A 14,036-nucleotide genomic window follows, 5' to 3' on the forward strand; every position below is an offset into this window, starting at 1 on the left:
GCAAACAATGGGACAAAGAGCCATAAAATCAATCAAAGAATATTTTTTAAAATTTGACCAATGTTCCCTCTAAGGATAGGGTTGCTGTGTGGAAAACGTTTTGCTTATGAGCTAAAATGTCTTTGGTTTCATTGCCCTGTGAGCACTACTTTCTTTCATGCAAAAAGCCTATCAATTTTATGCTGACAGCAACCCGGTCCTTACAGGGAACATTGGTAGCAGCAAGCACACAAACTTTCTCACATACACATACTAACACTTGCATATTCACTCTCATATTCTTTCTCACATATACATGCACATTCTGACCATACCCCTTAAATTACACTCCTCATCAAGACCTACTAGATCAGCATACAGAAGCTCCCTACAAGTTCCTCCCAGCAGTTCCACTAAACATAACTCCATCGAAAAGCGAGCGCTTTCCACCGCGGGACCACTTCACTGGAACTCTCTCCCACCAGACATTCGACAAGAACACTGCCATCTCACATTCAGAAAAAAACTGAAAACCCGGCTCTTCGCCCAGGCCTATCGCCGAAGAAACCCATGGTAACCGCAAGGACCTCCACCCCCCCTCCCCGGTTGATGTCCTCTCCCAGCTACATTAAGTATACACTATGCCAGAACTGCTTTTGTATATTAACTCTGCAATTGGATCTATACTATGTAAATATTTATTTATTTATTTATTTATTTAACTTCTTTTACTATACCGACACTCAAGACCAGGTCTTATCGTACCGGTTTACATTAGAACAAGGGGAAAAATCAATTAACGTATAAGTGGAAAAGAGAAGTTACATTAAAACAGGGAGAGTAAAAACATGGATGTCGGAAGATAGGACAGAATTAAGTAATTGAACAATAAGTTAACAAAATTACAAACTATAAATTAACATAAAACAATAAATTAATAATACAAAAAACATGGATTATAATCAGCGGAAATATACATGGAAATATATATATATGGAATATATACAGCTGGAATATACATGTTAAACTTAAATATGTTAAACTTAAATATGTTAAACTTAAATATGTATTTAAGTTTAACATAGAAGCAACCGCTCCTGCCGATTGACTCTTCTTTATGTTTAGAATAGTAATTATCTATCCTTTCTTTCCAACTACCATGTTCGATTTCCCTGTTTTAATGTAACTTTTTTTTCACTTCCTATGTTAACTGGTTTCCCCTTGTTTATTGTAAACCGGTACGATAAGACCTTGACTTGAGCATCGGTATATTAAAAGAACTTAAATAGATAAATAGACACACATACTCTCTCATTCCTTTCATTCACTCCCCAGACTATCATGCACATGCATACTCACTCGTTTCTTCTCCTTTTCCACACATACACCCTCATCTCAGTAATTGCAAACCCTTCGCTGCCAAACATTTTGAGAAGTAACTCAAACCCCTGCAAAAAAAAAAAAAAAAAAAGATATCTAAAACTTTGCCATACCGTGCCAGGACTCAAACAGCAGCAGCAGCTTTATCTATGACATGGCAGCAATGCAAATATTATACCATCCCCTAGAATACTAATACACCACCTACTATGGTTAACAGAACAAGCCATACTGCTACAAAGCCCTACAGAAAACTGACATGTCAGAAGAAATAGTGCACCTCAGTTACATAAGCAGAACACAGATAGACCTTCACTTAAAACAGAATAAGGGACCACAAATTAAAAACAGAAACATGCGGACAAAAATAAAATGGAAAGCCTGAGAAACCAGACTCTGAAGAGTGGAATACTGAAGAAAGAACAAAATACAAATATATAATACACATTCCCAAAGATAACATATGCCAATTACTAAAAATTCAAAATATATATTTACATTTTTTTTATCTTTGCTGTCTGATCTTATTTTTCTAATCAGCTGGTCCCAGGCTTTTTTTTTTTTATACCACATTCCCTTTCTCAGCCTTTTACCAATTCCTTTTGCAGGGTCTCTTTTTTTTTTTTCCTATTTCTTCTCTCTACCTGTTTTCTTCCCTTCCTCTCTCAAACACAACCTCAGGCTCTCTTCTTTTTCCTATTTCTTCTCTCTACCTGTTTTCTTCCCTTCCTCTCTCAAACACAACCTCAGGCTCTCTTCTCACATGCTGTCTCTCTCTCACACACACAGGCTCTCACTCACATGTTCTCTCACACACAGGCTCCCATTCTTACATGCTGTCTCTCTCACACACAGCTTTCACTTTCACATGCTGTCTCTCTCTCATATATACACACTGACTCTCACATGCTGTCTCATTCACACACATACACAGGCTCTCATTCTCACATGCTGTCTCACATATACACACAGAGGCTCTCACTTACATGCTCTCACACAAACACATGCTGTTTCTCACACGCACACATGGATCTCACTTTTACGTGCTGTCTCTCTCTCTCTCTTACATACACTCTGGCTCTCTCTCACATGCTGTCTCACTCACATACACACACAAACTTAAGCTCTCACTCTCACATGCTGTCTCTCAAACACACAGTCTCTCAATTCACTCTCTCTCTCTCTCTCTCTCTAAAGGGCCTCAGCCTCCCTTTCCTCTCTGGGCCTCCTCTTCTTGGGCCACACGAGATGGGATCCATGGTAGCCCTGCCCCAGACACTGCTCCTTTTCTGCATGTAGGCCAATGCTCCTTCTCCTTCCTGCCTGCGTGGCAGCTGCAACATTTTTAATCTGGACAGTGCAGCAGGAAGGAGGAGGAGCAACTGGAGTTTTGAGACCTCTTCTTTTCTTTATGCCGTGGTGGGATGGGCTCCACTACGGACTCGATGGTCTCCTTCCTCACTTGGGGCTGTGGTGGGATGGGCTCCACTGCGGCCCCGATGGTTTCCTTCTCACATCGGGTCACGGTGGGATGGGTCCACCACGGTACTGCCGGTCTTCCTGTGTGTGTGTGGGGGGGGGGGGGTGTGGAATAAAAGCTATGCGCACCTGCAAGAAAAGTTGTGCACGGCTGCACACAGGCGCAGCTTAGAGAGAAGAGTAAACGTGACATTTTCTAATCCCAGCAACAGTGCTAGTGATCAGAAAAAGATTTGTTTTTTAAATGGAAATAGTTATGTGCATTCTCGATCATAAGTTTGGATTACACAGAAACAAAACAGCTCATACCCAACGGGCATCCGTGACAAAAACTACTGTATGCTTGCTTCTTTGTGATACATTAGTTCAGCATTGCTTATAGTCAGATAAGTAACTGTGATGGGCTTGTCTGGAATTTGCACTTTCTTTAAATGAATTATGGACCCCTTACCTGGTGTGAAAAGATTGCAGCCTTTGAACCTGCCAAACCCTATACATCAGCATTAAAAGTAATGGCCTGGGAACCCTGGGGTGCTGCCGGCACCGGGGCCTTGAATTAGAAACTGCTTCTCTGCTCCAAGTTTTCTCTTCTTAAATATAATGGTTGACTCCTTTTTCTCACCTTTCCTTTCAGACCACCCATGGTTGTCTGTTGGTATTGGACAGAGAACCATTTAATACCCAGAGTAATTGACTTTAATACTGTTGCTCAGAGAGTATGTAAATTGCTTTAAATGGTGCTAATGTGGCTAACTGAAAGAATTAAATCCTAGAAATCTAGTCCTCAGGTAGGTATCAGCCAGTATGGTAATCTTTATGACTTGTTATAGCTTTAAATTAGTATGATGTTGGTGGAAAAGGGACCGCCAATATAAATGGATAATGACATAGCTAAAATAGTAATTAAATGTAAGCCATTAGGAATCTGAAATTAATGTTTGACTGTCAACTCTATGGTTTTGTAATTGTGCGATTTGTTTAAATGTGGCTTATGGTTATTATATTATTTTCTAATTTCATTGTTAATTTTGTGACTAATGCAAACAAGAAAAGGAGCATGAGTACAGTTTAGTAAGGTATAAGCTAGTACGAAGACCACTTCGTACTCAGTACTATCTATTTTTAATCCCACTGAGTCCATATTCAGTAAGCAGATGAGCAAAAAAGTTATCTAGCTAAAGTTAGCTGAATAACTTGTTCCGCACATTCAGATACATGAGGCTGGATAACTTAAAAACCGAACTGGCTGTGTTTAAATATAACTGGATATCTTCAAAATTACATCCAGTTAAGTGGCAGTGTTTAAAAAAAAAAAGTGAATTGTGGCCTTCCTGCCAAATATTTAATAAATGGATATGCTTGGCTGCGACCTTCCAACTCTTTAAACCCCTCCCAAATGGCTATAAATGGTATTACAAGGTTCGCAGATTAGGCCTCTTTCACTATTTCTTTTTTATTAAGGCTTCCTCTTCAGCTGCCTTCCCACCCATAACCTCTTTGTAAACCCCCCCCCCCCCCTTTCCCTTCCCTTGGATCTGTCAGAATTCCAGTTTGGAGACAAGTTGTGGGAAACAGTTGCACAATTAAAGGAGCGGAACGTAGCTGTCATGTTGCTAGTGTCCCCCTCGGACCAGCAGTCCTCGAGCAGAAAATACTACCTGACTTTGAAAGAGCTTACTACCAGTGGCGGCTTTACAGTCCATACCCAGCTATCGTCTGCCGGCTTTTCCACAGAGCAGACCTCAGTCACAACAACATCAGCAAACCGGGAGCAGACAGCGTCTTCTGCAGAACATAAGAAATTGCTATGCTGGGTCAGACCAAGGGTCCATCAAGCCCAGCATCCTGTTTCCAACAGTGGCCAATCCAGGCCATAAGAACCTGGCAGTTACCCAAACACTAAGAAGATCCCATGCTACTGATGTCAGAAGTAGCAGAGTCCGTTCCCTAAGTCAACTTGAATAATAGCAATTAATGGACTTCTCCAAGAACGTATCCAAATCTTTTTTAAACCCAGCTACACTAACTGCACTAACCAAATTCTCTAGCAACAAATCCCAGAGCTTATTTGTACGTTGAGTGAAAAAGAATTTTCTCTGATTAGTTTTAAATGTGTTACATGCTAACTTCATGGAGTGCCCCCTAGTCCTTTTATTATCCGAAAGTATAAATAACTGATTTACATCTACCCATTCTAGACCTCTCATAATTCTAAAGACCTCTCAGCCGTCTCTTCCCCAAGCTGAACAGCCCTAACCTCTTTAGCCTTTCCTCATAGGGGAGCTGTTCCATCCCCTTTATCATTTTGGTCGCCCTTCTCCAGTGCAACTATATCTTTTTTTAAGATGCGGTGACCAGAACTATACACAGTACTTAAGATGTGGTCTCACCATGGAACGATACAGAGGCATTATGACATTTTCCGTTTTATTCACCATTCCCTTCCTAATAATTCCTAATATGCTGTTTGCTTTTTTGACTGCCGCAGCACACTGAGCTGATGATTTCAATGTATTATGCACTATGATACCTAAATCTTTTTCCTGGGTGGTGGCTCCTATGGAACTGTTGTGTCCGTCGCTGTCCGACATCTCTGCTCCGCCCACCTTACATCATTGGCGACTCCCTTCGGGGTTGATGGAAGGCTAGCTGCTGCGGCGCCTTCAGGCTGTCGTCCTCCGGCGTTCCTGGACCGGCTCGATGCTGCAAGCCGCCATGTTGACCAGATGCCTAAGGGCGCGCACGGTCCGACTGATGTACCAGCGTTGGCGCGAACCTCAGGGGCATCCCCCTGAGATGACGTCACCAGCTCCAGATATTTAAGGTCTCAGTTTTCGCTAACAAGACGAGTTAGCAAGGGCTTGGTTTACCTAGCTTCCTCCTGGTTGCTGCGAATGGGATTCGCTCTCCGCAACCCTAGCTACTCTGCCTCCTCGGACTTCACTAGAGGTACCCGCTCCTCGGGGGCTTCACTCTCTCTTTTTCTTTGCAGGTCGCAGTCCGGAACCGGTACTCGCTCCTCGAGGGCCCACGTCCCGGACTTGCTCCTGAATACCACGTCTGCTAAGAAGTCATCGCTGCTTACAACATTGTGAGTTTCCATCTATCTCTCAGAGCTTTCCCTGGGTCCAGGAACTCGCTCCTCGAGGGCCTAATGTATACCATCTCCTGGGCTGCCTTAAGAGACTATTGTGTGAATGTTACCATCAAGGACTTGTTCCAGAACTCTGCATATACTGCCTCCTCACTTTCTTAGTTTCTCTACAGCTCGGCCACCCTGGGATCGCTGTTCCAATACCTGAGGGACTACAGCCCAGCTGGGCACTTCCAGCTCACTACTGCCACCTTTGGTGGCTCAATATATATTGCTTCTAAGAAGTCTTTATTGCTTAACATCAGTGAGTCTGTATCTATCTCTCAGAGCATTCCCTGGAACCAGGTACTCGCTCCTCGAGGGCCTAATGCATACCAACTCCTGGGCTGCCTTAAGAGACTATTGTGTGAGTGTTACCATCAAGGACTTGTTCCTGAACGCCGCATGCTTTGCCTACTCACTTTCTTAGTTTCTCTACAGTTCAGCCACCTTGGGATCGCTGTTCCACTACCTGAGGAACTACAGCCCAGCCGGGCGCTTCCAGCTCACTACTGCCACCTCTGGTGGTTTACTATATTGTCTAATAAAAGAACTAGTGTGTGTGTCTCCTACACTAAGCCTGACCAGTGGTCCCTCTCGGGATTTCCCCCGAGGGCGTGGTCACCTGCCACTGGTCCAAGGATCCACCCACAACTATTCTAAATAACAACAGATTGCTAACTCCCAGCTTTCTCTACAGAGCTTTGTTAACAGATTGACAACAGATTGCTAACTCCTCACAGAGAACACATCAGGAACCTAACATCGTGTAACTTCTGCATGGGTTATTTTTCCCCATATGCAACATCTTGCACTTGTCCATATTAAATTTTATCTGTCATTTGGATGCCCAATCTTCCAGTCTCGCAAGGTCCTCCTGCAATTTATCACAATCCGTTTGTGATTTAACTATTCTGAATAATTTGTATCATCTGCAAATTTGATTACCTCACTCGTCGTATTCCTTTCCAGATCATTTATAAATGTATTGAAAAACACCAGTCCAAGTACAGATCCTTGAGGCACTCCTCTGTATACCCTTTTCCACTGAGAAAATTGTCTATTTAATCCTTTTCTCTGTTTCCTGTCTTTTAATCAGTTTGTAATCCACAAAAGGACATCGCCACCTATCCCATGACTTGCCAGCGCTTATTCTTTTTCCTATTTTCTTCTGTTGGATCCTTCCAATTTTTGAATGAAGATCTTTTGGCTAAAATAGCCTCTTTCATCTCACCTTTTAACCATGCCGGTAATTGTTTTGCCGTCCTTCCACCTTTCTTAATGTGTGGAATACATCTGCACTGAGCTTCTAGTATGGTATTTTTTAACAATGTCCATGTCTCTTGCACACTTTTTACCTTTGTAAATGCGCCTTTAATTTTATTTTTAACTATTTTTCTCATTTTATCAAAGTTTCCCTATCCTCTATCGCCTCCAATTTTTCTCCTCCCTTCTTCCCACTCTTGGTCTGTCTTCCCCATGTTTAATTCACCCCGCCTACCAGTGTCATCACCTGTGCTGGAAGTCTCTCCTCCTGCCTTGGTAGCCTTTCTTCCTTATACCTCTCTCTGTTCTAGATTCTCCTTCCCTCAAGTCTTGTCTTCTATCCTTCCATACTCTCATTCTTTCCCTCCTGTTTCAATTTATTTCTATTCCAGTTTCTCTTCCTTTTTTCCCTCCCTTTGTCTCCTGCCTTCCCAGCACTCCTGCCTTCAAACACTGCTAGTACTGCAGCCGCCTGCCTTCGTTTGCTGGATCATTCCATTTTCTGTAAAGGGGCCCTTCCCGATTCCAGCCATTCAGCTTCCTTTCTGACAGTTATATATTTTGGAGGTTATTTTCAAAGGAGTTACTCGCCGTAAATGTAACATACTAGCATAACAATTTTCAAAAATCATATACTCAAGTAAAGTGCACTTACGTGATTAAATCCTATGGACAATTCAATGGCATATATTGTAGCAATTCTCAAAAGCCCACTTACATGCATAAAGTGTGTTTCTCGAGTAGCACCCAGTTTGACGTGAGTAAGTGCTTTTAAAAATTGGGCCCTTAGGAGCTAAGTAATGCAAATGTGCTTTTTTACCTTGTTCACTTAATTGCTTGTTGAATTATCCACCCAATGTGAAGACCAGCTCCTGGAGGTTAAGGGTCCATAATAATGTTGGGATCCATTTCCTTGATAAGACTTCCTTATACCATATTCAATATGGCTATTTGCAGTGGTCACATATTTATTTATTTATTTATTTTTAATTTTTATATACCGAGGTTCTTATAGAGACTACAAATCACTCCGGTTTACATATAACGATAAACTGCCCAACAGAGATAAGGGGCTTTACATAGAACAGTGGCACATATGGAACAATATAACTGGATGACAATTTAACATAATGATAATAAATAATATAATATAGTTTAACATTGTAATTAATAAAATTATGTAATATAATCTGTATAATTTAACTATTTAACTTGGATATAGTGACATATTAACCATGCCAGATATAAATAATAAGATAAAATGAATTTTTGAACTTAGAAATTGTAGAAACATAGAATTGTAGAAACATAGAATTGTAGAAACATAGAAACATCTTTAGTAAAGCTTGCTCTAATATATGTTTTTCAGTGTGGTGTTTGGAAGTCAATTGGACATCCATACAGGTGGAATAGATTTAGCCTTCCCACATCATGAAAATGAAATTGCCCAGTGTGAGGCTTATCATCAGTGCAAGCAATGGGGAAATTATTTCCTGCATTCTGGTAGGTATCTATTGCTATTCACTTTTTAAAGCTTTTATTTCAAAATGTTAACACTTGCATGTTTTCGAGCAGTGATTCCCAGCCCTCGTCCTCTGGGCACTTAACAGATCTGGTCCAGAGGACATCTGCAATAAATATTCCTGCAAGATCCTTGCATATATTCTGTCTAAGAAATTGATTAAATTGTGGATTTTGGTTACAATTGGGAGCACTTAATATTACGTTTTTGTTTTTGTTTTTTTTTTACATTGAAGCTGCAGTCAGCTGTGGGGTCTCAACTAGTGGAAACACGTAGAAAAGACTTAGATTAAAAACTAGAATACTGTTAAACTTCTAGGGGGCAATTTTCAAGCTGTCCGCATTGGGATAAAGTCTGCAGGCACTTCTACCCCAGGGACAAGGGGAAAGAACACGCCTGTTTTCTTGCTTTGAAACTTGCCGCTAGTATAAAGTACCTTTGGACATTTGCACCTGCTTTTTCTGTGGTATTTTTTCATAGAAAATAAATCATGTAGAGCTGAAAATGCAATCTGTACACATTCTTTCCCTTCCCCAACGTAAACACAACCTGCCAGAAGTGCCTGCTCTCAATGGGGTTCCAACATGCGGGCTTTACACTTTTTTTTTTTACCCATGTAAATTGCTTTTAAAATTGTTCTCTAGATCCATAAGCATGCTAAAAATGTACCCACTTATTCTGTCCTGGGATTTTACTAGCAACACATAACACTTATGAGAAATCAGCACTCGTTTGCTGCCGCTCAAGGGCTGGCTGAGACTTGTAGCATTTTCAGAAACCTCAGTGGAAATCATGTGATGTAAAAAAAAAAAAAAGTGATAATCTAGAGTTAAATATTATGATATGAGAAAATTATGAAAATTCATACAGATCTATGTTCAGACAGTTTGGCTAGCTAAATACGGGACTTAAAGTGACAAACTGCAGTTTTTGGAAATTTCTGCTGCATTTACTTGCTCCAAGTTATCTGGCTAAAGTGTTATCTGGCCAAATATTTATCCAGATAAGTCAAGGATGTTTAGGGATGGGACTGACTTAGTCAGATAACACCAATGTTCAGAGATAGCCAGATAAATCTGATTGTGCCTGAAGACAGTCCTGATGGCATGAAGATAAATGTATCTGGATAACTTTGATTTTTCTGGATATATTCAGCGACCCAGCTGTGCCATTGAACATCCATCTGAGTTATCTAGTGATGTGTTTAAGTGTTAATTTTCTTTTTCTTGGACTTTGCTGAAAATCCAGTGTCGATAAATGGGAATTTAAAAGGGGATTTATTAAATTTCAGACTCCTACGTTTCTGAACTAGGTTGTAAGGTACATTTGCTTTGAAAATGGGATAGTAGGAGAGCCCGCTAAGGTGATAGAGGTACACTCTTTCATACTACTTCATAGGAAACATGAAATATATATGTAACGCTTGCCTGGGGAGTTTACTCCTAAGGGCACACAAACACATTTAGGGTTGTTCCAGCTAAGCAAATTCCATCCTGTGCTTGACTCTTTATCCCTGGGGGGGGGACTCTTTTTATGGGGAGAAGCTCTCGCTTATGGCCCGGACCATGGTGTCTTGCTTCACAGTGTGTTTAGAATGTAGCTACATCCCGTGTGGTGAGATGCTGGCTCAAATCAGACAGGCTTAATATATAGCAAAGAAGGGATTCAAAAGAATTTTATACAAAAAAGTATCGGAAACCATATGCTGCACAGAATACCAATACTAATCGATAGCTTGTACTCACAATTTCAGACTCTATTACTGGTGAATTAGTGTATCCTTATGTCATGACCATCATAATAGGCTTCATCGTGAGAGCTTTCGCATATTAGGACTCGGCCTTATATATAATCACAGGTCATTTCAGTTCAACAACCAGTTGTAATTTTAGCGTATATTTTTTTAAAGAATTTTTTAACTGCAATTAAAATTCAAATTCTTGAAGAGAAAAATCTCGGACGTAAAGAAGTTCCGCACTTATCTTTTAGTGTTTTTCTGCTTCGTTCATAACGGTCTTGCTATTATTCACAAGAAGCTGAACTTCTTGTGAATAATAGCAAGTTCCATGAGGGGCCACAGGTCAGGCTCAGCTCTGGACAAACACAGATTATATCTTTATTTAGACAGTTTGTGAAGCCACCAGAGGTGGCGGTAGTAAGTAGAAGATGGAGCCCGGTTGGGCTAGTATTCCTCAGGGCGCTGGAACAGCAGTTCCTCCGGTAGCAGTGCTGTAGTGAAGAGAACTGAGAGAATGAGTATAATAAGACATTCACAGAGTCCCCAGTATGGAGAAGCCCCGAGATAGGGAGAGCTGGCCCTCAAGGAGCAAGTACCAAATCCCTGGGAGCAGAGACTCGTTGGCAAGTACTCATGCAGCAGTTCCACATAGGAGATGGCACTGGCGCTGGAACGGAGGCAGGCCCTCGAGGAGCGAGTACCTGGTTCCAGGGAAATAGCTCTGAGGAGTAGATGGTAGTAGTACTCACAGATGGTGTCTGTAGCGAATTCTTCCAAGTAGAAGAGGAGATGGACACAGGCAGCGAGTCAGGGAACATGGGCCTTCGAGGAGCTAGTACCGGTTCCTGATAGCGACCTGAAAGAAGCAGAGAGGCCCCTGAGGAGCGGGTACCCCATTAGCAGAAAACAGTCCAATAGAGGTTGGAAGCAGAGTAGCTGGGTACGGAGAGCATTACCCATCCGTAGAAAATCCCTTGCTAACTCAACGGCTAGCAATAAACAGTAGGCTTAAATATCCGGGCAGCGTGACATCATCACAGGGGGATGCCCCTGAGGTTCGCGCCATAGAGGAAATAAGAATGGGGCCGCACGGTGTGCGTGCCCTAAGGGACCTGAGGAGCATGGCGGGAGGCAACCCTCAAGCCGGTTTGGGGATGCCGGAGAGGATGGCGGGCAGATGCCGTGGCAGCCAGACGTCCACATGGAGCAGGAGGAGTCGCAGAAAAAGAAAGGTAGGTGGCGTGAAGCCATCAGACAGCGACGGTTGCAACAGAGCCCGCCCACCAAACCGGAACCCTTGAATGTCCGCATTCTGCCTGATAGCTGCCGCCAAAGGTTCTACAGTGAGATCGAATAACGGGGAGGAGCGCAGCCCTGCCTAGTCCCACGAGCAGTGTCAAAGAAGGAGGAAAGAGACCTGTTAATATTTAGCCGAGCTCTAGGTTTTTCATACATAGCTTTAATCCAAGCAATAAATCTAGTAGGTAAGCCTGCATTTTCTAAAACAGTAAAAAGTTAAGGCCAAACTATGCAATCAAATACCTTTTCAGCATCCAGAGAAACTATCATGTCTGACACACTCTTACGTTGGGCTAGATGCAATGGATTGAATAAGCGTCTGGTATTAGAGGTAGAGACCCTTCCCTGACCAAAATCTGTTTGGTCAGAGTGCACCAAAGCAGGAAGCAAAGTCTCTAACCTAAGTTGCAACACCTTTGAAGGGAACTGGGTCTGTAAGATCCACATTCCGTGACATCTTTCCCTTTTTTATGAATGAGAGTGATTTTAGCATCAGCCATAGCATCCAGGGAATGCCCCCCCCCCCCCCCCCCACTGCCAGTTGCATTTAAAACCAAGAAGAGATGGCAAGAAATCGAAAATAACTATTTCTTAAGAAAGTCAATAGGGAACCCATCAAGGCCAGGACATTTATCCCTCCCCCCCAGTAACAATTTGATAGTCACCTGAATTTCAAGCAGAGAAATTGGGGCATCCAGCCTGTCTTGCTGAGAAGTGTCAAGAGTAAGCAAGCCCAGCCTCTGTAAGAATTACCAATATCATTAAGAGGGACCTCGACAGGAGCCTGATATAAGGTGGAAAAGTATTGCGGAAGCGCGCGCCGCAGCTGGCTAGCATGCACAAACTACTTCTGCTCCAGGGGAGCAGTAAATAATAATAATTAAAAAAAAAAACAAAAACGTAAGTTGATAGGAAGGGTTTAAGAGGTGGGGAGGAGAGGGGAAGAGGGAGGGAGTTTAGGTAGGGGGGTAGGTAAGTTTTCCCTCCCAGTTCACTGGGAGGGAACTGGGGGAGGCTTGAATTCATCATCACGTGTAGTTAGCAAAAATTCGCCACCCCTGTGTACGCCCCCCGCACATGCGCGTGACTCCTTTTAAAATCTACCCCCTAGAGGGAACAAAGGAAATAATCAATTCTACTATACATGTGGTGAGGAGGAGAGTAAAAGGTGTAGTCTTTGTCCATGGGGGTGCAACTGATGCCAGATGTCGATCAAATTAAAAGTGGTGATAAGTACCCTAAACCCCTGTATCGGAGGGGGGCTGGACTTAAGTATGGAAGTTTTATCCTGAACAGGGTCAGGGCATATATTTCAGTCTCCCCTTGCATAAATAGTCAAACCCAAAAGAAACCAGTGTATCGTAAAGGAGCAGAAAAAATCAGACTGGTTTATGTTAGGGCCGTACACATTTACCGCTGTCAAGGAAGAGGAATGTAGCAAGCAATCTATAATGATGTACCGCCCTTCAGCATCAGCCTGTGAGCGACGGGCCACTAAAGGTAAGTCTTTATGAACCAGAATGCAAACACCCCCTACTCTTAGTAGTATAAGAGGAGTAGAAAATCTGCCCCACTGAGCCAGCTTTATGTTTTTCGTGTTCCTGATTCATGAGGTGTGTCTCTTTTAGTATTAAAATATGAACCTGGTGTCTACAAGCAAATTGAAGGATCCTCTTGATGGGAGAGGAGATCCCTCTGACATTTAATAAGACACAAGTAAAAGCCATAAGGGACAGAAGAAAATATAAACCCAGGAGACAGTAAGCACGGTCAGGGACACTAGCCAAAAAATACAAAAACAGTGTCGCCATTTAAGACCCATCAATACAATCCACAAGAGGAGGAAAAGTTTGAAGAACCCCAAGAAAGATAAAGTAAAATAGTTTGCTATAAGCATCCTCTCAGTCCTGTGCCATCCGAAAACCCACTGCAACAATATAAAGAGAACAGCATACCACATACCCTCCCTGTTAGAAAGATTAAGGAGAAATAGAACAGTTATGTAAAATACCATAACGTTACCCAATAAAACAGAAACCCTCCCAGGGAAACCTCCCCACCCCCAAATCCTCAAAAAAACCCCAAAGAGCCCATACTTTCCTGGGTGGGAGCATGGTCGAGAGTGCACTCCTTTTCAACAAGCCCCTCAAAAACCAATAGCCTGTAATCCCCAGAAAAACCCTAGACCAATGGGGATGGGGAAACGCAGGGGAAAGACCACATAGCTCAGTAAAAAGGCA

At 42.3% G+C, this 14,036-nt stretch overlaps 1 protein-coding gene across 4 annotated transcripts in view; it reads left to right on the forward strand.

The window, feature by feature from the left end:
* CARS2 (cysteinyl-tRNA synthetase 2, mitochondrial) overlaps nucleotides 1–14,036 on the forward strand; it is a 217,729-nt gene that overhangs the window by 96,837 nt on the left and 106,856 nt on the right. For all 4 annotated transcript variants that reach the window (XM_029604706.1, XM_029604707.1, XM_029604705.1 and 1 more), the window contains exon 8: nucleotides 8,607–8,740. In XM_029604706.1, coding sequence (XP_029460566.1) covers nucleotides 8,607–8,740 — 134 coding nt within the window. The remainder of the gene's footprint in view (nucleotides 1–8,606; nucleotides 8,741–14,036) is intronic.

The sequence above is a fragment of the Rhinatrema bivittatum genome, chromosome 5 (genome assembly GCF_901001135.1).
Source record: "Rhinatrema bivittatum chromosome 5, aRhiBiv1.1, whole genome shotgun sequence".
Classification (NCBI taxonomy): Eukaryota; Metazoa; Chordata; class Amphibia; order Gymnophiona; family Rhinatrematidae; genus Rhinatrema; species Rhinatrema bivittatum.